Here is a 23669-nt window from a genome sequence, read left to right as displayed (position 1 = left end):
GTGATTTTTGAGGGAACAAAATGCACAGTACATTCTCTTTCTTGACAAAGGAAGGCATTTGTTCTGAAAAGATGTTATCCTTGTCTGAAACCTTTGACGGAATACAGGCCCATCAGCTCAGTCTCTCAGTCTAGTTGTTTTAATGCTCCATGTCATCACTTCAAGCTTTACTATCTATGTCATGATATATAACTGAGCCTTCTTGACCACTTCATATTGATAAATTAAACTTCCCAACACTCTGGCAGTCAATGTTCTGTAAGAAGTCTCACAACACCAGGTTAAAGTCCAACAGGTTTATTTGGTAGCAAATACCATAAGCTTTCGGAGCTTACTGCTCCTTCGTCAGATGGAGTGGTCTCTGTTCTCCAACAGTGCACAGATACAGAAATCAAGTTACAGAATACTAATTAGAATGCAAATCTCTACAGCCAGCCAGGTCTTAAAAGGTACAGATAATGTGGTTGGAGGGAACATTAAACACAGGTTAAAGAGATGTGTATTGTCTCCAGACAGAACAGCTGGTTTCTTCAGGTAAGTGTTCTCCAAGGCGGCCTTCACGACACACGACAGCGCAGAGTCGCTGAGCAGAAACTGATAGCCAAGTTCCGCACACATGAGGACGGCCTAAACCGGGATGTTGGATTTATGTCACATTATCAGTAACCCCCACAGCTTGCCCCTGGTCTTGCATAATCTCACCAGCTGTTCTGTCTGGAGACAATACACATCTCTTGAACCTGTGTTTAATGTTCCCTCCAACCACATTATCTGTAACTTTTAAGACCTGGCTGGCTGTAGAGATTTGCATTCTAATTAGTATTCTGTAACTTGATTTCTGTGTCTGTGCACTGTTGGAGAACAGAGACCACTCCATCTGACGAAGGAGCAGCAAGCTCCGAAAGCTTATGGTATTTGCTACCAAATAAACCTGTTGGACTTTAACCTGGTGTTGTGAGACTTCTTACTGTGCTTACCCCAGTCCAACGCCGGCATCTCCACATCAGTCAATGTTCTGACATGATTGCCAAGCATGTGATAATTGCTCAGGTTGGTCAACAAATTAGTTTGTAACAGTTGTTTGTATATCCCACCCCAATCCCTGGCCATTTGTAAAACATATCGATTTTTGTCTTGCTCTTTGTTTCCCTGTAATTTTCAGGGATTGATTGCACAAGAGGAGAACTGCTTTCAGACCATTGTCAAAGTAACAGTTGAGTCAACTGCTAGAAGATGCAGAGTAGGCAATTTGTTTTATTTGTTCTTGGGATGTGATTGTCGCTGATAAGGCTAGCATTTATCGTCCATCCATAGTTTTCTTTGAGAAATTGATGGTGAGCCACCTCCTTGGACCACTGAAGTTCATGTGGTGTAGGTACATCCAAAGTGCATTTTTTCCATAGCAGTTAGATACAACTTAGTGGCTTGTTATGTTATTTCTGAGAGTAGTTAAGAGTCAAATACATTACTATGGATCTGAAATCACATGTAGGTCAGACCTGGTAAGATGGCAGATCTTTTCCTCGGAAGGGCATGAGTGAACCAGATGCTGAGATAGTCATCGACTTCAGGAAGCATAGTGGACGACATGCCCTTGTCTACATCAATGGGGATGAAGTGGAAATGGTCGAGAGCTTCAAGTTTCTAGGTGTCTAGATCACCAACAACTTGTTCTGGTCCCCCAAACCAATGCTATGGTTAAGAAAGCCCACCAGCACCTCTACTTTCTCAGGAGGCTAAGGAAGTTTAGCATGTCTGCGTCAACTCTCACCAACCTTTACAAATGCACCATAGAAAGCATCCTTTTTGGTTGTATTACAGTTTGGTATGGCTCCTGCTCTGTCTGATGCTGCAAGAAACTACAAAGGGTCGTGAACGAAGTCCAGTCCATCACAAACCAGCCTCCCATCCATTGACTCCATCAACACTTCCCGCTGCCTCGGAAAAGCAACCAGCATAATCGAGGACCCAACACACCCTGGACATACTCTCTTCCATCATCTTCCGTTAGGAAAAGGATACAAAAGTCTGAGGCCACGTACCAACCGACTTGAGAACAGCTTCTTCCCTGCTGCCATCAGACTTTTGAATGGACCTACCTTATATTAAGTTGATCTTTCTCTACAACCTAGCTATGACTGTAAATTACATTCTGCACCCTCTCTTTTCCTTCTCTATGTATGGTATGCTTTGTCTGTACAGTGCGCAAGAAACAATACTTTTCACTGTATACTAATACATGTGACAATAAATCAAATCAAAGATGCTTTTTGATGATGATCCAGTAGTTTCATTGTCATCATTGATGAGACGAGCAACTTTATTGCAGAATTATCAGTGAATTGAATTTAAATTCCCCAAGCTGCCACGGTGGGATTTGAACTCCTGTCAACGAGCATTACTCATCGAATAACATTGCCATTATGAGACAGATAGCTAGGAGTATTTTCTAAACTGTAATAAGCAGTTTGAGTTCATTTGTCACTATCGCGGGTTACAATTCAAAAGATACTTTCCTTCAAATCTCTCCAGTGTATCACAGCCTTTATGTATGCCCAATCTCTAGTGTTTGATGGATGGAATTCTTTCCACTTTGAGACTATAGCCTTGAGAATTGGTTTCTGTAACAAGAAGGAGAATTGGAAGACCTGGCAGTTAGGTCTCCCTGAATGCCTTCCTCTGAATAAATACATAATGTTATAGAAATAAATGAAATTTTAAGAACAGAAGAAGACCCTTTGACCCAAGAAGTTTGCTCTTGTTTGACTGCTCTCAACCCCATTTGGTTAACTCACTGTTAGTCTGATACCCTTCATTGGTGAATTATTCTACGTCTTTAACTCCTTTTATAAAATAGTTCCTGATTTAATTCCTGATGAATAATACAAATGCCTAATTTTTCAAATATAATTTGCATTATATTTTGTTTAATTTTGTATTTTTCATTAGCTTGAACAGTTTATCTAGCTGAATCTTATTAATTCCGCTCATGGTTTTGAAAATTTAGTGGGCCACTTTGCAATGAAAACAATAGTAACGTCATTTTGTTTCCTCAAAACTGAGATTCTAAAGATCTGCAATTACCTTTAACAAGAAAGTAACTTTGCTAAAAGCCTCAGTTTTGATTCCAATTTTGTGATGAGTTAGCTGGCAATAACAAAGGTAATGGTGGAGGTAACGGAGTGTGCATCAGAAAAGAGAGGGGAAAATAAGTTGAACTAATTTCTGTGGATTTGTACTGTTCTGTGGTATTTGTACTGTTACTATCCATAGTTGTAAAACTCCTTTTCCTATTGGATTTGGTTTATTATTGTCACATGTATTGGGTTACAACAAAAAGTATTGTTTCTTGGGCACTATACAGACAAAGCATACTGTTGATAGAGTACATAGGGAAGAGGGAAAGGAGAGAGTGCAGAATGTAATGTTACAGTCATAGCTAGGATGTAGAGAAAGGTCAGCTTAATAGATGATAGGTCCATTCAAAAGTCTGATGGCAGCAGGGAAGAAGCTGGTCTTGAGTGGGTTGGTACGTGACCTCAGACTTTTGTATCTTTTTCCTGACGGAAGAAGGTGAAGGAAACTATGTCTGGGGTGAATGGAGTCCTTTATTATGCTGGCTGCATTTCCGAGGCAACAGGAAGTGTAGACAGAGTCAATGGATGGGAGGCTGGTTTGCATGATGGACTGAGCTAAGTTCACAACCCTTTGTAGTTTCTTGTGATCTTGTCCAGAGCAGGAGCCATACCAAGCTGTGACACACCCCGAAAGGATGCTTTCTAAAGCACATCTGTAAACGTTGGTCAGAGTTGTCATGGACATGCCAAATTTCATTAGCCTCCTGAGAAAGTAGAGGTGTTGGTGAGCTTTCTTAACTGTCGCATTGGCGTGGGGGGACCAGGACAAATTATTGGTGATCTAGACACCTAGAAACTTGAAGGTGTGTGTGTGCGCGTGCGCACGTCGGTCGACATTGAAAACACTCCTCCCCTAGCTTTCGAATGTGAAATAAACTAATCTCAATTAATCATCATATGAGTTTTCTGCGGGTTATTAGTACGTTGGATCTCACAAACGGAGGGTTTGAGAAGACACATATTTTAAAAATAATTCATAACACCTTCCATTACAGACAGTTTACTTGTCTCTCTCTCTCTCTCCTGTCCATAGCAATATGAACATTATGCTGATATGGCCTCTTTGATTATTAGGGAAATTGAAGCCAGAGCTGTAATATGATTTAACAATCCATATGCCACATTGGTCTTTTTGATGTGAAGTTTGGATGCTATCCCTAAACATAAGTGATATTATATATGACATTCCTTTGTAGTGGTTTTTGTTATTATAAAAAGACAATATTTTGTTTAGATGTTATTTAATATTCAGTAGTTACATGTAAAATGAAAAGTTTGGATACATAAGGTGATCCTGCATTGATCGGTGCCTTTTTATTATTTAGGTGTCCTTGTCAGACATAGGAGGGATGGAAAATGTGAAGCTGAAACTCAAGCAGGCTGTTGAATGGCCACATAAACATCCAGAGTCCTTTACCAGAATGGGGATTCAGCCTCCGAAAGGAATTCTGCTTTATGGGCCTCCTGGTTGCTCTAAGACAATGATAGCAAAAGCTTTGGCAAATGAGAGCGGACTAAATTTCTTGGCCGTGAAGGTAATACCGTACAAATTACAAGTTTTTAACAGACTTTTTATTGTTTCAGGGAATGTCAGTGTTGCTAGCTAGGCCAGTATTTATTGCCCATCCTTAATTGCCCTTGAGAAAGTGGTGGTGAGCTGCATTTTTGACCCACTACAGTCCATTTTCTGTAAGTACACCTACAGTGCTGTTAGGGAGAGTGTTCCAGGATTTTGATACAGTGACAATGAAGAAACAGCGATATATTCCCAAGTCAGGATGGGAACTTGCAGGTGGTGGTGTTCCCATACATCAGCCTATTGCAGGAATTGCCCAGGGAGTGATAGAGGTGCTACCTGTACCGAGGCAATGTTCTTCTTCAAAGCACCATTTTTAAAAAAAGCATTAATGTCTTTAAAAACAGTACAGTTTATTTTGCTATTTATTGTAAAGAATACCCAGGGGTTATGGATTAAATATTTGTTCTTTTTTTAAACAACCCAATACATTTCACAGGAGAGTAATCCGAAAACGATTGATACTAAGCATAAGGGATTGGGACTATTTTTGCAATGTAATTCTCAGATGACAGTCATTCCTCTACAAATGCGTTTGTATTTTTGTTTATTGGACCTAAGAAAGTGTTTTATGTGCCATAAGCAGCTGTGGTGTACTATTGACAAAGAAACTGGGAGAAGTGGTAAGAGGAGACCTCAGTGGACAAAGTTGGCTGAGATTGAGTTCTGCCAAACCACTAAGCTCCTCATTTTAACCTTGGTCAAAGCATAGACATGTGCTAAATGACAGGAGAGATATCAAGGCAGCATTCAGTTGAGATCAAGGAATCCTAGCAAAACTAAGATCTGTGGAGGTTAACAGGATATCCCTTAAGTCATTGGCATCCATGGAAAGATGGTAATGATGCATATTCAGAGCAAATCATTGCAACCTTAAGACATTGTTGCAGGTGTTCTTGGGATCAGCATCCTTGGCCCAACTATTTATATCAATATTGTAGCAATGAATGTCAAGAGGCTCAGCACCTCATTCTTTATAGCTTTGCTAGTGGATGGGTACAGCTGCAGTAACATTCCAGAAACATGAATCATCCAGGAGAGAGAGACAGCAAAGGGACTGACTAACTAAAGGAGACCATTACACGAAACAGAAAGATTGAGCTAAGAATTTAGGCCAAATTTTTTAAGACTCCAGTGGATTGTTAAAAAAACAAAGGGATAAGAGTGTACTGTTTAGCTCCTCTACACTGTTCCACCATTCAATGAGACCATGGCTGATCTGCGACTTAACTCCATATGCCCATAAGAGCTTGGTGTAAAAGTGTGAAGGTTGAATGGCAGACAGAAAACAAAATGGGATTTGATGGGTTTTGCCTGACTTTGGATTGGCACACTCACTTTTATTCCCCATGTACATTTAGATGGTTTTGGACTTGGTGATAGAAAATACAATATTTAATTTTCAAATAAAAACACAAAATGCTGGAAATACTCAGCAGGTCTGGCAGCACCTGTGGAGTGAGAAACAGTTAAGAAGTTAGGCTGATGATGACCCTTCACCAAAACTGAGGAAAGATGGAAATTACATCTCTTCATAATTTTAATTGTTATTTTATGTCCAAAATTAACCTCAATGTTTAGGAAAGAAAATACATTTTTAAATGTAGGACAGCATGGTGGCACAGTGGTCAGCACTGCTGCCTCAGTGTCAGGGACCCAGGTTCAATTCTGGCCTTGGGTGACTGTGGAGTTTGCACGTTCTCCCCGCGTCTGTGTGGGTTTCCTCTGGGTGCTCCGGTTTCCTCCAACAGTCCAAAGTTGTGCAGGTTAGGTGGATTGATCATGCTAAATTGTCCCTTAGTGTCCCAAGATGTGTAGGTTTGGGGGGGTTAGTGAGGCAAATGCATGGGGCTACGGGGATAGGGCCTGGGCAAGATGCTCCGTTGGAAAGTTGGTGCAAACTCAATGGGCCGAGTGGCCTCCTCCTGCACTGTTAGGGATTCCATGATTAACTATTTTAAGCATAAGAAAATAAACAATACAGGTTACTTCATACAACAAATCATTAAATATTTTTTGTGACCTTAATGGCTGCTGCATGCAACTTGTTTGACAAACTGATTCATATTCTTGAGAGTGTTTTAATTATGTCCTTGTCTTGGTAAACTCAGTGGTTGAACTGTTGGATTGGGCGCTCCAAGGTGCCTGGCACTGCAGTAGTTAGCAGCTGGAAGCTTTAATTCTAAACACCAAGACAATAAGGCAGCTTCTTGAATCACTATTTGGTGCTCATCAGTCACGTTAATGACTGGAGAGGAAGATTCTTCCAAGAGGAAATGTCAGAAACTCTATTTTATTTATGAATAGGAAAGAATTTGGTGGGATAGAAATGATGAGAGATGCCTTTGGCTTGCCAGAAGTAAAACTTATGAGTAAAACAAGATGTCACAATTTTGGATTTTTATATGTAGATATTATTAGTAATAACACTACTGTCAAACTTTGAAGAAGGCATCATTCTCCTGTGTATTGAAATAATGTATTTTTAATACTAAAGCACTCAATGTTATATCAGTTTTTCTGAAACCCCTCAAACCGATGTAATTTTGCTAAAATGTACAAATAGTTTATAACAATCAGATAGTGTTTATAAACATATGACTTATTTTTATTCTATTACCACATATAAGTATTTATGTAATCTTCTGTTGTAACTGAACCAATAGATATGATGGGTGGTTAATCTGAGGTATTTGCATTCAGAAATTTGCCTTTCTGTTTGCCTCAGTGTACCAATTTCTCGCACGTTGTAACATTGATCTAATGACAGTGTTTACTGTACTTTTCACCACACTGCCTTAGCATGCTGCAGCCCTTATCCAATCTGTGCAGCTGCACTTTAAATCAACATCTGTTCAGCTTAATTCTGTGGAGAGCTATTTTCATCTAATATTTTGAATAGTTGCCTTTATGCTCTTATCCACATCCTAAGAGGATTGATCTTGTTTTCTTTCCGTGATTGCAGATATATTTTAAGATTAAATTGCTCTCTCCTGAAGTCCTGCAGGTGGAAAAAATGAATTGACAATGTGGGGTATCCAAGAACTGCTCCAGAAATACTTAAATATATTTTTATTTGTTAGTGTCACAAGTTGGCTTACATTCAGTAACTTTGTTGCAGTGTTAATCCCCTAGTTGCCACACTCCAGCACCTGTTCTGGTGCATTGACAGAGAATTTATCATGGTCAATGTACCTAACCAGCAAGTCTTTCGGACTGTGAGGAAACCGGAGTAAGCACGGGAAGAATGTGCAGATTCTGCACAGACAGTGACCCAAGCTGTGAATCGAATCCGGGTCCCTGGCACTGTGAGGCAGCAGTGCTAATTATTGTGCCACTGTGGTTAAGGGAGGTTAAAGGAGGTTAAATAGGGAGCTGCCTTCCATGTTTGCACTCTCAGTTTATCTTGCATTCTCCCCTGATACAAGATTAGCTTCTCTATACAGGGATGTGCAATAGGAATACTGTTACAGGACACCATCAGTGACACATTGGTTACATTGCCAAAATCCTGAACTAATTTCTTTGAGTAATACTGTTTTAAGAATACACAAGGGTATCCAAATTGTATGTAAATTCAGTTGAATCCCAATTGTCAGTGTCTGAATTTGGCTTGTTTATGGCATTCACATTTGAGTCGAAAGATCAGTGGTTCAAGTCATGCTATGGATTTTCGTACATAATGTAGTCTGCAGTGCTGTGGGTGTTCTGCATTAACAAAGCTGTAAACTTGAGAATGGACAGGAAAGTGTGTCGATGGTCTTCATGTTTACTATAGAATCATAGAATTCCTGCAGTGCAGAAGGAGGCCATGCAGCCCATCAAGTCTTCGGCAGAGCATCTTACCCAAGCCCACTCCCCCACCCTATTCCCGTAACCCCCACATTTCCCATGGCAAAGCCATCTAACCGATACATCTTGGGACATGAAGGAGCAATTTAGAATGGCCAAACCACCTAACCTGCACATCTTTATTCTGTGAGAGGAAATGCATGCTGACACTGGGAGAACATGCAAACTCCACACACAGTTGGCAAAGCAAGATCTTCATCTGTTCCCCAAAATTGTCAGAGAGACCAATGGAAGAGTTTTATAAAGATGTCAGGAATATGAAAAGGAGAATGTGCATGGGATTGGTGATGCACCTCAATGAGCACCCGGAAACAAGGCTTTAGTACTGAAGGCTTTAATACATTAACAATGAAACTACTAACACAAATTCACCCGTTCAGACTGAAGGGGTCCTGCCGGAGCAGGGGGTCTTATACCCTGCCACCGGAGGCGGGACCCCACTGGAGTGTGCCATGATAACACTTAGGACAGGTAAACACCCTATCCCAACAACATAGTACAACCCCCATAACAACAACACCCTAGCCCAACAGTAACACAATAACAACCCCAGTGGTGAACCAACGATGGTTCACCACATTCACCCCTCCTTTAGGAACCAAAGGTGGCGGGGTGGATGAAAACAGACAATGACAAAAAAAAAAATAACAGGATTCACAAGTCCAGACGGTCTGGAGGACCACACCGACGCTGCGATCTTCTCAACACCGGTTGCGAAACCGGAGCAGGTGCTTGCGGTGGCTCTCTCAAAGCAACATCTGGCTGTCCCCTCAAAGACTCCCGGGCCGGCCGGCCCTGATGAGGCGATGGTGCAGGGGATCCTGGAACGTTTGGTGGTGGTGGTGGTGATGATGGTGGCGCCGATCTCCGAGTCTCAGGCAAGCTGTACATGGGAGTAAAAGTGTTATGCACTGGTCCCGGTGCTGACCGCGCCACGTCTGGGGAAGTAATGAGGAGTAGTGGATCTGTGACTGGGGGAATAGGAGCGACAGGAGTTGCTACGTCCCCTGCGGGCGCCAGGTCTCTAATGGAGACAGTGTCCTCTCGCCCGTCAGGATATGCCACATAGGCATACTGAGGGTTGGCGTGGAGGAGTTGGACCGGTTCGACCAAGGGGTCGGACTTGCGAGCCCTCACATGGCGCCGCAGAAGGACGGGTCCTGGGTACGTCAACCAGGCTGGCAATGAGGTCCCCGAGGACGACTTCCGAGGGAATGAGAACATCCTCTCGTGGGGAGTAGCATTGGTTGCCGTACACAGGAGGGAGCGGATAGAATGGAGCGCATTTGGAAGGACCTCCTGCCACCGGGAGACTGGAAGGCCCTTGGATTTCAGTGCCAGTAGGACAGCCTTCCAGACTGTAGCATTCTCCCTTTCCACCTGTCCGTTACCCCTAGGGTTGTAGCTCGTGGTTCTACTAGAGGCAATCCCGAATGAGAGCAGGAATTGCCTCAAGTCGTTGCTCATGAACGACGAGCCCCTGTCGCTATGAATATAGCAGGGGTACCCGAACAGGGTAAAAAGCTCACTGAATGCCTTGATGACGGTGGCAGTCGACGTGTCCGCACAGGGGAAAACAAACGGAAACCGGGAAAATTCGTCTATTATGTTAAGAAAATAGACATTCCGATCCATTGAGGGAAGGGGGCCCTTAAAATCTACACTCAGCCTCTCAAAAGGGCGAGTGGCCTTGACCAAATGTGCCCGGTCTGGTCGATAAAAGTGTGGTTTGCATTCTGCGCAAATCCGACAACTTCTAGTAACTGACCTGACCTCCTCCACCGAGTAGGGTAGGTTGCGGGCTTTTATGAAGTGGTAGAGTCTGGTGACTCCAGGATGACACAGATCATTGTGGAGAGCCTTCAAGCGGTCCTCCTGCATGATGGCGCATGTTCCGCGCGAGAGGGCATCCGAGGGCTCATTGAGCTTCCCTGGACGATACATAATATCGTAATTATAGGTGGAGAGCTCAATTCTCCACCGCAAGATCTTATCGTTCTTGATCTTGCCCCTCTGCGTGTTACTAAACATAAACGCCACGGATCGTTGATCCGTGATCAGGGTGAACCGCTTACCTGCCAGGTAATGGCGCCAGTGTCTGACTGCCTCCACAATGGCCTGAGCCTCCTTCTCCACCGCTGAGTGCCGAATTTCGGGGCCTTGAAGGGTGCGGGAAAAAAACGCGACGGGCCTGCCTGCCTGGTTTAGTGTGGCGGCTAGGGCGAAATCAGATGCATCACTCTCCACCTGGAAGGGGATGGATTCATCCACCGCGTTCATCGTGGCTTTCGAAATGTCGCTTTTCAAAACCTTGAAGGCCAATTGGGCCTCCGGCGTAAGTGGGAAGGTCGTGGACTTAATGAGCGGACGAGCTTTGTCCGCATAGTTGGGGACCCACTGTGCATAGTACGAAAAGAACCCGAGGCATCTCCTGAGTGCTTTCGTGCTAGCGGGCAAGGGAAGTTCAGTGAGTGGTCGCATACGGTCTGGATCAGGGCCAATGACCCCGTTTTCCACCACGTATCCGAGGATGGCTAACTTACGCGTACGGAATACGCACTTCTCCCTGTTATAGGTCAGATTCAGGCGAGATGCAGTGCGCAGAAAGTGTTGGAGATTCGTGTCATGGTCCTGCTGGTCATGGCCGCAGATGGTGACGTTATCCAGGTACGGGAAGGTAGCCCGCAACCCGTTCTGGTCCACCATTCGGTCCATAGCACGCTGGAAGACCGAGACCCCATTGGTGACACCAAATGGAACCCTGAGGAATTGGTATAGACGACCATCCGCCTCAAAGGCCGTATATTGTCGGTCCTCTGGGCGGATGGGGAGTTGATGGTAGGCGGACTTAAGGTCTATGGTAGAAAACACTCGGTACTGCGCAATCTGATTGACCATATCAGAAATGCGCGGGAGAGGATACGCATCCAGCTGCGTGTATCTATTAATGGTCTGACTATAGTCGATGACCATCCGAGGTTTGTTCCCGCTTTTGACTACCACGACCTGCGCTCTCCACGGACTAGCACTGGCCTGTATGATCCCTTCCTTGAGGAGCCGCTGAACCTCAGATCTAATAAAGATCCGGTCCTCGGCGCTGTAACGCCTACTTTTAGTAGCGATGGGCTTGCAGCCAGGTACCAGATTTTTAAAAAGGGATGGTGTCGTGATCTTCAGGGTGGATAGATTGCACGCGGGGCGTTTTGGGCAATTTGGAGGCTGCGGCTGGTTCCCTACGGCCAGTGAAGGGAGTGGCCCACCGTACTGTAGGATCACACTCTTCATGTGGACCATAAAATTTAGTCCGAGGAGAATTGGCGCGCAAAGGTGAGGTAACACAAGGAGCCTGTATTGCTCGTAGACTGTGCCCTGTACCTCAAGAGTTACCATACATCGTCCTTGGATCGGTACAGACCGGGACTGTGATGCCATGGAAATGGTCTGCTTGGCAGGGAGAACCCGGAGTCCACACCTTTTAGCAGTTTCAGGGTGTATGAAACTTTCGGTGCTCCCACTGTCAAACAGACAATTTACAGTTCTGCCACTAACCTTTACCTCCATCATAGAATGTTCCAGTCTGAAATGCCTGGTCTGATCCAGAGAGATCGACGCCACCGTTGGCCCCTGGGCGTCACTGCATGCTGCCGATGTGGATGCTGAGGACCCCTGCTGGTCGCTCCTAGTCGTCGTGGACCATGATGGCCGCCCCCATGAATCGCACATGGGCGAGGGCGCCAAGCGCAGCGACTCCTGGTGGTCTTCCTCCTCCTCTGTTTGCCACGATGGCGCCGTCCTGAGGTCGCACGTGGTCGGACCTCGTGGGTACTGCAGCGCCGAAGGAGATGGTCTCCGTTCTGGAGGGTTACAAGCTGCACTGCCGTTTTTAGGTTTGGACCTGCAGACTTTGCTGTAGTGGCCTTTTTTACCGCACTGGCTGCAGATTGCCGTTCTTGCCGGACACTGCTGCCGTGGATGCTTAGCCCCACCGCAAAAATAGCATCGCTGGCCCCCTGGAGCTGCCGCCGTCGTCGAATCGATCTGGGAGCGCGGGTTCGCGGGGCGAGGAGGGAGCAGAGCTTGCTCCAACCACGTTGACTGCACGTGGTCCTCGGGGTACAGCGCCAAGCTCTTCGACGCCGCCTCCAACCTCACGGCCATCCCCATTGCCTGGGTCAAGTTGAGTTTCCCCTTTTCTAGTAATTTAAGTCTGATATACGAGGACCCTACCCCTGCTACGAACGCGTCTCGGGCGAGGTCGTGCATGTACTGCTCGGCGGAGACGTCCTTACAGTCACAAGCCCTGGCAAGCTGCAGGAGTTCATTGGCGTAGTCTTCTATGGTCTCGCCCGACTGCCGACGTCGTGTAGCGAGGAGATAACGAGCGTGAATCTCGTTGGGTGGCGTAATGTACCTATTCTTTAGGAGCTCGACGGCACCCTGGTAAGTGGAAGCTGCACGAATGGCTAGGTAAATCGTGTCGCTTACCCTTGCGTGGAGGACCTGGAGTCTATCACTGTCCGTAGTGATAGCTACCGAGGCTGCCAGGTAGTCCTCGAAGCACTTCCACCAATGTTCGAACGTGTTAGCTGCACCGACCGCACGTGGGTCCAGTGTCAGACGATCCGGTTTTAGGATCTGCTCCATATTCTCAGTTAATGTATTAAATTGATGCACCTCAATGAGCACCCGGAAACAAGGCTTTAGTACTGAAGGCTTTAATACATTAACAATGAAACTACTAACACAAATTCACCCGTTCAGACTGAAGGGGTCCTGCCGGAGCAGGGGGTCTTATACCCTGCCACCGGAGGCGGGACCCCACTGGAGTGTGCCATGATAACACTTAGGACACCCTATCCCAACAACATAGTACAACCCCCATAACAACAACACCCTAGCCCAACAGTAACACAATAACAACCCCAGTGGTGAACCAACGATGGTTCACCACAATTGGTGCTGAACAACAGGGTAGTAAAAGAGCTGGCCTTGTTGGTACTGTCTGAAAATTAGTGTTGTGGTCACTGTTCTCCTGAAGGCTGGGTAGTTTGCTGCGGACAATGGTCTGTTTGAGGTTGTGCGGTTGTTTGAAGGCAAGAAGTGGGGGTATGGGGATGGCCTTGGTGAGATGTTCAGGTGAAGGTCCAACAGGTTTATTTGGTAGCAAAAGCCACTAGCTTTCGGAGCGATGCTCCTTCATCAGATAAGTGGGAGTTCTGTTCACAAACAGCGCATATAAAGACACAAACTCAATTTACAAAGTAATGGTTGGAATGCAACTCTTTACAGGTAATCAAGTCTTGAAGGTACAGACAATGTGAGTGGAGAGAGCGTTAAGCACAGGTTAAAGAGATGTGTATTGTCTCCAGAGAGGACAGTTAGTGAGATTTTACAAGCCCAGGCAAGTCGTGGGGGTTACAGATAATGTGACATGAACCCAAGATCCCGGTTGAGGCCGTCCCCATGTGTGCGGAACTTGGCTATCAGTCTCTGCTCAGTGACTCTGTGTTGTTGTGTGTCGTGAAAACCGCCTTGGAGAATGTTTACCCGAAGATCAGAGGCCGAATGCCCGTGACCGCTGAAGTGTTCCCCAACAGGAAGAGAACACTCTTGCCTGGTGATTGTCGAGCGGTGTTCATTCATCCGTTGTCGTAGCATCTGCATGGTCTCCCCAATGTACTATGCCTCAGGACATCCTTTCCTGCAGCGTATCAGGTAGACAACTTTGGCCGAGTTGCAAGTGTATGTACCGTGTACCTGGTGGATGTTGTTCTCACGTGAGATGATGGCATCCGTGTCGATGATCCGGTACGCCTTGCAGAGGTTGCTGTGGCAGGGTTGTGTGGTGTTGTGGTCACTGTTCTCCTGAAGGCTGGGTAGTTTGCTGCGGACAATGGTCTGTTTGAGGTTGTGCGGTTGTTTGAGGGCAAGAAGTGGGGGTGTGGGGATGGCCTTGGCGAGATGTTCGTCTTCATCAATGACATGTTGAAGGCTCCGGAGAAGATGTCGTAGCTTCTCCGCTCCGGGGAAGTATTGGACGACGAAGGGTACTGTGTCCACCATGTCCCGTGTTTGTCTTGTGAAGAGGTCGGTGCGGTTTTTCGCTGTGGCGCATCAGAACTGTCGATCGATGAGTCGAGCGCCATATCCTGTTCTTATGAGGGCATCTTTCAGCGTCTGGAGGTGTCTGTTGCGATCCTCCTCATCTGAGCAGATCCTGTGTATACGGAGGGCTTGTCCGTAGGGGATGGCTTCTTTAATGTGTTTAGGGTGGAAGCTGGAGAAGTGGAGCATCGTTAGGTTATCCATGGGCTTGCGGTACAGTGAAGTGCTTAGGTGACCGTCCTTAATGGAGATGCGTGTGTCCAAGAATGCAACCGATTCCGGAGAGTAGTCCACAGTGAGTCTGATGGTGGGATGGAACTTGTTGATGTCATCATATTATTGTTTCAGTGATTGTTCACCATGAGTCCAAAGGAAGAAAATGTCATCGATGTATCTAGTGTATAGCACTCACATTGTCTGTACCTTCAAGACTTGATTACCTGTAAAGACTTGCATTCCAACCATTATTTTGTAAATTGAGTTTGTGTTTTTATATGCCCTGTTTGTGAACTGAAATCCCACTCACCTGATGAAGGAGCAGCGCTCCGAAAGCTAGTGGCTTTTGCTACCAAATAAACCTGTTGGACTTAACCTGGTGTTGTGAGACTTCTTACTGTGTTTACCCCAGTCCAACGCTGGCATCTCCACATCATGAAAATTAATGATCCATTGAAGTGAAACAAAGGTATAACATTTTGAGGTAGTTCAAGCTGTTAATTCAACAGTAAGAAAGATGATATCGAATGGGTAATGCTCTTACTTTTGTTTTATATGGTGTTATGTTTTACTATGATTTTGCTTGTGTGTGTGTGTTAAAATTGAAGCAAGGGTCTTGTAAAGCACTGGTTTCCTATTGTCGAATTTCAAGGAGGCTGGTTTTCAGATGAACTCAAAGTTGGAACAGTTTAGGGGAACCCTTTTTCTGTGTTTCTTATGGAAATGTCTGCAAACAGCTAGTGTTGATTTTTAAAAAGTAACATGGCTGTTTCATCATGTGACTGTACAAGTCCAAGTTTTTACTCAATCATGTTGCCTGCAGAATCCTATATTATGGTTTAACACCTTAAGGGTTTGAGCCAGTCAGTGGGGCGAATTTTCCCCGCACGGGAATTGTAGCGGGCAAGGGGCGTTCCATGGAAAGGTCCGTTGACCTCGGGTGGGATTTTCCAGTCTTGGGGCAAGCACGGCTGGAAAATCCCGCTCAGAGTCTTTGAATGACCCCATTCAATGTGATATCCTTTTGGCTGGCTTTAGGGAAGGGCATTGATTCACATCAGTCTGGAATGTTCCTTTTCTTTTATTCATTCATGGAACATGGGTGTCGCGGCTGGCCAGCGTTTATTGCCCAAGCCTAGTTGTCCTTGTATAGAGGGCAGTTCAGAGTAAACTACATTGCTGTGGCTCTGGAGTCACATGTAGGCCAAACCAGGTAAGGACAGCAGATTTCCTTCCCTAAAGGACACTAGTGAACCACATGGGATTTTGCGACATATCGACAATGGTTTCATGATCATCAGTAGATTCTTCCAGGTATTTTTTTATTGAATTCAAATTCCACCACCTGCCGTGGCGGGATTTGAACCCAGATCCCCAGAACATGAGCTGAGTTTCTGTATTAACAGTCTAGCGATAATAACACTAGGCCATCGCCACCATATACCACAAGGTCATCCCTCTTGAGACAGGAGAATGGTTTCAATCCACAAAAACGTCAAATGACCCTCATTGGCCATATTTTCAGCCCTCTGTATCCAGTTATACAATATAAAAATTAGTATGAGTTTCAGAATAAGATATGACCATTGTCTGATTTGACCTAAAAATCCAAATTTCTATGTTTCAGTATCCAAGCTGCGGACCACTTTATTCTACATCCCCTCAGTATACTGCGTTTATGAGAGGGTGGGAAGAATATATATTGGTCTTAACTCTGGGACAAGTGTTACCCATTGCTACTTAAATTATCCCTGTGTTTTGGCCTCCACTACTCAGTTCAAATGCATTTTTTATTGATCACTCTTTTTGTGTGAACAATTTCCCGACATTTCCTTGCATTCATCCTATTGATTTTTTTTGTACAAGATTATCTTCTGACATTCCTGGAGCTAAGACATGGTTACAAACTAAAATGGCATGGGCCTGAATTCTTAGGGTTGCAAGCGCTTGTTACCCATTATCTGGAGGGTTGACAGGGAATGACTCGGGTAGGCATGCTGCTATTTCACGCTCAAATTAGCATTAATTGGCAGCAGGCAGGACTTCTGTCCAAACTTGGGTACAAGTGCCACCTTGGGGAATTCTCGGCTAATCTGCTGCAGCGACTGGAAGAGGTACTGCAGCAGCGACTGGAAGAGGTACTGCAGCGCCATGCCTGAGACTTAAGTCCCTATGAATTTGGGCTGGGTGGGAAAAGACCCTAAAGTGACTGCTTAGTCTGTCTACCCCACTGTAAAATTGGTCCAGGTTGGGGCAAGCAGGATCCTAGAGGAAAACCCATGCATGCTATTTTAGCTCTACTACCTCATGCCTCAGAATTCAGCCGGGGGGTGGGGTGGTGATGGTGTTGGGGTGGGGTGCACATAAAATTCTGGCCATGGTGAATTGGGGTTACAATTTCTTCACAGCTCAACAGTGTGAAACTATTCATATTGTCGTGGAGATACTGGACAGAATTCTCTGGCTGTTTACGCCCCGCCGCTGCTGCCAATGAGAATGGCGAATTTGGTACTCGGCCAAATCTCCATTCATAGCAGTGGAACCAGAGAATCCCAGCCATGGGCGTGGTCAAAAAATGTGGCCCACTGTCTCAAATAACTTTGACCTTTTTAGAATAAATATCAAATGTAAAATCTGAAAATTAAAATTAGGCAGATTGTGCCATTAGCTGTCCACTCTGAAAAAATAAAAGTCTGAATTCATTCGCAGTCTCTTTGTTCAGATGTAAAGGGAATAAGTCTTATGATGAAAATACATATTTCTGTCCGGTGTGCAATTGAAGAAAAAGCAAGAACTTTTGTTTATATAGTATCTTTCATAGCCTCAGGTTATTCCAAAGCAATTTACGGCCAGTGAGTTACTTTTGAAGTACAGTTACTGGTACTTTGTAGGCAGCTGATTTGTACACAGCAACGCTCCACAACAAGAGAGGAATGTCCAGCAAATTTGTGTTGTTGATGACAGTTGAGGGACACATGTTGGTTATTACACTGGGTAAAACTCTTTTGAACTCCTTCAATTAGTGCCATGGGGTCTTTTACAAACACTCAAACACAGATGGGGTTTAATCTCGCAACCAAATGGAAAAAATGTTTTTCTTTAAATGTAGTTTTAAGATAGCTGAAGTAATGTGAATGAGTGCATTGTTTGGATTATCTATATTTTAATTTCTTTAAAAATGATTGTTTAAAGTGTAGTAATACAATGAAGCTCTTCTGGTTCAACTGTATATCAGTAAGAGTTTTCTGCTCTAGATACTTTTCCTTGATTAAATTCTAAATAAAAACAACTTAATGATGTTAGATTACTTGATGTCTGGGTCAGTCCTTTTTGAGATGTTATTGTACCTGAGTTTGCAGACAGTTCAAGTTGCATAAAAGTATTTTCACTTGCATTTAAGTTCAACTGTCTTTTCATGGCTGACAAAGTGATTCTTTGTAGTGGGCTGGCGTATTATCCAATCAACATCGCTCATTATCTTGTGTTTTATTGCCTTTGTTCTATTATCTTCTAAATAAATCTTTTGGTTTTAGCCTCAGTAAATCAGTCTGATAACATGGTATTTTACTGGGGCCTGAATTTTCGTAAAGACAGAGAGCCTCTGTTGTTATGAATGGCTGCAGAGGCCAGGATCTGGAATTGGCACTAAGCTAACATAGGGGCTATAAAGGGCCATGGGGGATGGGTTGGCATGGAGGGTATGCGAGACCACAGGGGGCTGGATAGAGGACCATAGGTTGGCAGGAGGTATGAAGAGCATGGGGTGTGAGGTTGCATGAGGTGGCATGGGTTTGCACGGATGGGGCATGAGTGTGAGCTTGCATTAGGGTACAAGGTTCAGTTCATTAGAGACTTAGATTGCTTATTGATTATTTTTGTTTCTGTGAAGACAAGCTTGAGGTTTTGCAAAAAGGTTCCATTTATAACAAGTGTTAAACAACACAAAAATGGAATGATTCAACAGTCAATTTGTGCAGAAGAGACGGAAAAAAATGAGTTTCTTCAAGCAGAAAACATGGATCTGTACAATTCAAGAAAGCTTGGATGCTTTTTTACTCGTTACCGATCATTCTGTGCCATCACTCCAAGTGTTCCAAAAATATTATAGGATTTAATTGGGACATCAAACACTACTTATTCAGGCACCCCCCTTCTACCACCTCTATACAAGTGCCACTTAGCTGGTTGGTTGTTGACCTATCGTGTGCATCTTCTTGACTTCCTGTAATGTGGAGACTACCAACAGTGCCCTTGAGGAGCATCAATTGGAATGCTTTGAGGACTAGCCCAGTTTGAGGAATGGCGAGTTGGCGAGAATCATTCAATCCCTCAAAATTGAAGAGTAGGAATTTGAGAAGGCTTGCTATTCATTCCAAAACTTCAGTGAGAAACTGTTTTTAGCTTGAGCATTCAGTAGGTTAAATATTGTGACAAAGTGTTGTGGGATTTGTTCTATTTCAATAGATTGTGACCTCAGCCTATTTATAATGATGTATTGGTGTATAAATACCTCTCGTAAATGTTTGCTCTATTATTCATAAGCTGTAATATCTATGTGTACTGTCTGTAAATAACTAACTTCAGTTTCTTTTTCTGATTAAGGGACCAGAACTATTGAGTAAATATGTAGGAGAATCTGAGCGTGCTGTGAGAGAGGTAGGTGGGACAAGAATGCTTGTTATGGTTTGTCACATTTTTTGTTACTTGTCATTTGGCTGTACAATGTAAAATGTTTTTTTTTAAATAAGTGCTTAAAAACATTCATTAGTAAAATGATTTGGAGTATTTCTCACGGGCAATTCAATAAAGCTGTATAAAATAATTATTTTTTGCATATATAAAAAAGTTCTAACTAAATGAACAGCAAATGCTTTGCTTTCAAATTTCCTTACTAAAATGGTTAACTTCTGTTATGTACAACTCTAAACATATATAGGCAGTCCTCTGACTTACAACACAATTGATTCCTAAAAAGCATGTAACCAGTTGAAACATCGTAAGTTGGAACCAATTTTCTCATAACAATGTTATAAATTGGGAATTGGTTCCTGAAATAGAGTAAGGCTTGTTATGCTATTTTCACCAAAATAATCCAGAATTTTGTTCTCAATCAATTATTTAAAAAGTAATACAGCAATAAATTATCATTATAAAATATAAGTTTTCAGAAAAAGTTTGGAAATACAGATTCACCAAGTAAAATTGCATCAGGATCGCAGCTGAGTATCTTGAATCAGGGAGATGGGCGGCACAGATGCACATGTCTGAATGTTGAACTTGTTCTCTGACTTCCCATTGTAAAGTTGAAATCAACGTTGTAAAGTAGACAGAGGGTGTCAATTTATAAACATCATAGGTGCCGTTCATTGTAACTCAAATGTCGTAAAGTTGAGGACTGCCTGTATCAAATAATCATGGAACCTCTACATTGCAGATGGAGGCCATTCAGCCCATTGAGCCTGCACTGACCCTCTGACAGAGCATCCACCCAGGCCCTCCTTTCCCGTAACCCCACGTATTTACTCCAGTAATCCCCCTAACCTACACACCATGGGACACTTAGGGGCAATTTAGCATGGCCATTCCACCTAACCTGCGCATCTTTGGACTGTGGGAGGAAACTGCAGCACCCAGAAGAAACCCATGCAGATACTTGGGAAACATGCAACTTGGGGTTATGCTGCAACTGTACAGGATCTTGGTGAGACCACATTTGGAACATTGCGTGCAGTTCTGGTCACCTCACTATAAGAAGGATGTGGAAGCGCTGGAAAGAGTGCAGAGGAGATTTACCAGGATGCTGCCTGGTTTGGAGGGTAGGTCTTATGAGGAAAGGTTGAGGGAGCTAGGGCTGTTCTCTCTGGAGTGGAGGAGGCTGAGGGGAGACTTAATAGAGGTTTATAAAATGATGAAGGGGATAGATAGAGTGAACGTTCAAAGACTATTTCCTCGGGTGGATGGAGCTATTACAAAGAGGCATAACTATAGGGTTCATGGTGGGAGATATAGGAAGGAGATCAGAGGTAGGTTCTTTATGCAGAGAGTGGTTGGGGTGTGGAATGGACTGCCTGCAGTGATAGTGGAGTCAGACACTTTAGGAACATTTAAGCGGTTATTGGATAGGCACATGGAGCACACCAGGATGATAGGGAGTGGGATAGCTTGATCTTGGTTTCAGATAAAGCTCGGCACAACATCGTGGGCCGAAGGGCCTGTTCTGTGCTGTACTGTTCTATGTTCTATGTTCCACACAGACAGTCACCCAAGGCCAGAATTGAACCCAGGGCCCTGTGCTGTGAGGCAGCAGTGTTAACCACTGTGCCACCTCAAATCCTTAGATCCTGCCCCTCCCTTAATTTTCCAAAGTGACAGGGTCTCAGTTAAATAAAATGATGCTATTTCCCCATCTACAGCTCACCAGCCTGCAGAATCACAAGAATGTGTCAGCAAGCTACAACTGGGAGCTATTGATGGTGTGGTATCTTGTCATGAGAGTAGGAAAGGGAGGGCCAGGCTGGGAGGAGAGGGTCAGATTTAAGGCAGACCTAAGATTTCCTCAGAGGGCAGAAGGATCACGCCCCGGCCCCGAAAACCTGAAATATCTATTTTAAACTTGGTTGTTGGGCCTATTTTGCCCCAAGAGCCCACTCCAGCAGGTTTTACCTGACTGTGAAGCCAGCAATGCCTCCCCCTGCTCTCTCTCTCGAACCCATGCTTATGCCTCAGACTGGTATTGCTGATTAGGTCCTGCTGATATCATCAATCCCAATTGCTGTAATTGGAACAGGGCCCTTCTTCCTTCATGTGAGTGTCCTGCTCACCTGCTCAAAACAGCAGCTTGATATGTGCATGAACCAGGAAAGAAGTGGGAAGCAATTGAACCCTATTATTTTAACTGCCCAACTTATCTGGCTTCTCAACATTGAGGTAGTTAAAATTGAGGCCATGATCTCTTTTATATTTTGAGCAGTGATGAAGAAAGTACAGCTATCTACTAGTAGGGTTGAGAAAGGAAGTCAGCAGATTGAAGCGTGTCTCCCACTACTGGCACTATCAGTTGGTGCTCTGATTCACAGGACAATGATGTTAAACATTGAATCTCATCAAGCTCCTCTGTTTTATCTGTTCAATTTGTGATATCAAGTAGTACACTGATAAAGAGAGAGAGAAAAAAAAGTTCAGTAAGTTAGATCTGTATTCAATTCAGCCCAGACTGTTGCAACAAGGGAGAACTTCTCTGTTAGCCTGTGTCAGTTGAGATTGTCAGTTTCTAGTCTGCATGAACCATTGCACAAAAACTGCTCTGAATTTGGTGGATGTTGTAAATCATGCTTGAGATCTCTCTCAGTATGGCTGGCCAGAAAATGGAAATTATAACCTGGGTGCCATTTCCAATGCCCTTGTAAAGTTGTGGTTTACACACATGGAGAAGTAAAATTGTAATTGTTCTATATCCAACTTGAGACTGCTTGATGTAGTCTACAGATTTTCTAATCAATGTTTTTGGAACCCAAAATTGCTGCATAAACGCAGGACTAAAATAATGCTGACTAGGAAGTGTCTGAAATGAGAAAACCTTCTATTTTTTAGTGGGAACGTCACACAAAAAAGAGGCTTGGGGAAATAACATTAAAAAAAATTGCATGCCACTGAGACTGAGTGGATTGTAATGTGCTCTTTAGAAATATTGTACTTGAAAAAATCAAGTTAGGCTCAGTGAATGGGGAAAGAAACCCTTGTCATTGTACCAGCATTCACAGCACAGACACTATTCCAAACATCTGGCATCAATCCAAGTTGGTTGCCATTGGGAAGCCACTTGATCCATACATGTATCACCCTAATGCCCTGCTGTCAAGAGCATAGAAGGTCATAGAACAACTCCTGCTAAACAGACTGAATCCCAAACTGGAAGAAGCAATATCGAGTCCAGTTATCAAAGAGCCCCAAAGCCTTTTCTGACTTATCCAGTGCCTATTACACAGGGTGGTACACAGGAATGCTGCTGAAACTCTCCAAAATGTGCTGTGTGAAAACCACCAAATACTCAACTCAATGATCAACAACTGTCAGTTCCGTGTTCACCTTGACGATCAAATCAGCTGCCCACACCCAACCAACAATGGAATCCCAAGGGGATCAGTCCTTGCACTGGCTTTCTTTGACATTATAGATCATGCAGTGATCTCCCTCCCACGACATCAGGGCTCTTCACATAGACTGACAACTTGGCCCTTGCTTTCCAGGCTAAAGAAGTTCAGGACATTGAGAAAGCACTCACTAGTAATCTATGTTCTCTGGAAGTCTACTTCAGAAAATGGACCAAACACTGCCAAGTCTGTAATTTCAGCCTTCCACCTGGATAACTTGAAGACCAGGCAAGAACTTTACATCCAGTTCTGTGGCTGACCAGTCACTCTCAACCCAAAGTCTGCACAACTTGTCTTGGCCATACTTTGAGCTATCAGCAACAACTCCAGATCACCAGAGCCAAGGTCAAGGTGACAGTGAATCTCAAACAGAAAATGGTGGATCCCATCTGGAGCAGCACCGCCAATACCCTATATACGCTGCTTCACTCATCCTGATCTGCTGAACAGTAGAGTAATAGCTGACGCTCAACTACACAAACATGGTAGGCATCCACCCCCAGGAATTCACAAGGATTATTTCTGGGATATTGAGACTCACCAACTTGAGTGACTTCCTGTGCTAGCACACATTGAACCCTGATGTCTACAGAGAAAACATCCTCCTCAAAGAACACCACCAGCTGACAGCTT

At 44.1% G+C, this 23669-nt stretch overlaps 1 protein-coding gene across 4 annotated transcripts in view; it reads left to right on the top strand.

Moving 5' to 3' along the window:
• Positions 1 to 23669, top strand: part of afg2a (AAA ATPase AFG2A) — a 476777-nt gene that overhangs the window by 83218 nt on the left and 369890 nt on the right. For 2 of the 4 annotated variants that reach the window (XM_078211250.1, XM_078211230.1), the window contains 2 exons: positions 4463 to 4672; positions 19489 to 19542. In XM_078211250.1, the coding sequence (XP_078067376.1) occupies positions 4463 to 4672; positions 19489 to 19542 (264 nt within the window). The remainder of the gene's footprint in view (positions 1 to 4462; positions 4673 to 19488; positions 19543 to 23669) is intronic. The other 2 variants (XM_078211259.1, XM_078211240.1) reach the window with 1 other exon arrangement.

The sequence above is a fragment of the Mustelus asterias genome, chromosome 1 (genome assembly GCF_964213995.1).
Source record: "Mustelus asterias chromosome 1, sMusAst1.hap1.1, whole genome shotgun sequence".
Lineage (NCBI taxonomy): Eukaryota > Metazoa > Chordata > Chondrichthyes > Carcharhiniformes > Triakidae > Mustelus > Mustelus asterias.
This window is presented reverse-complemented; position numbering and strand designations above follow the sequence as displayed.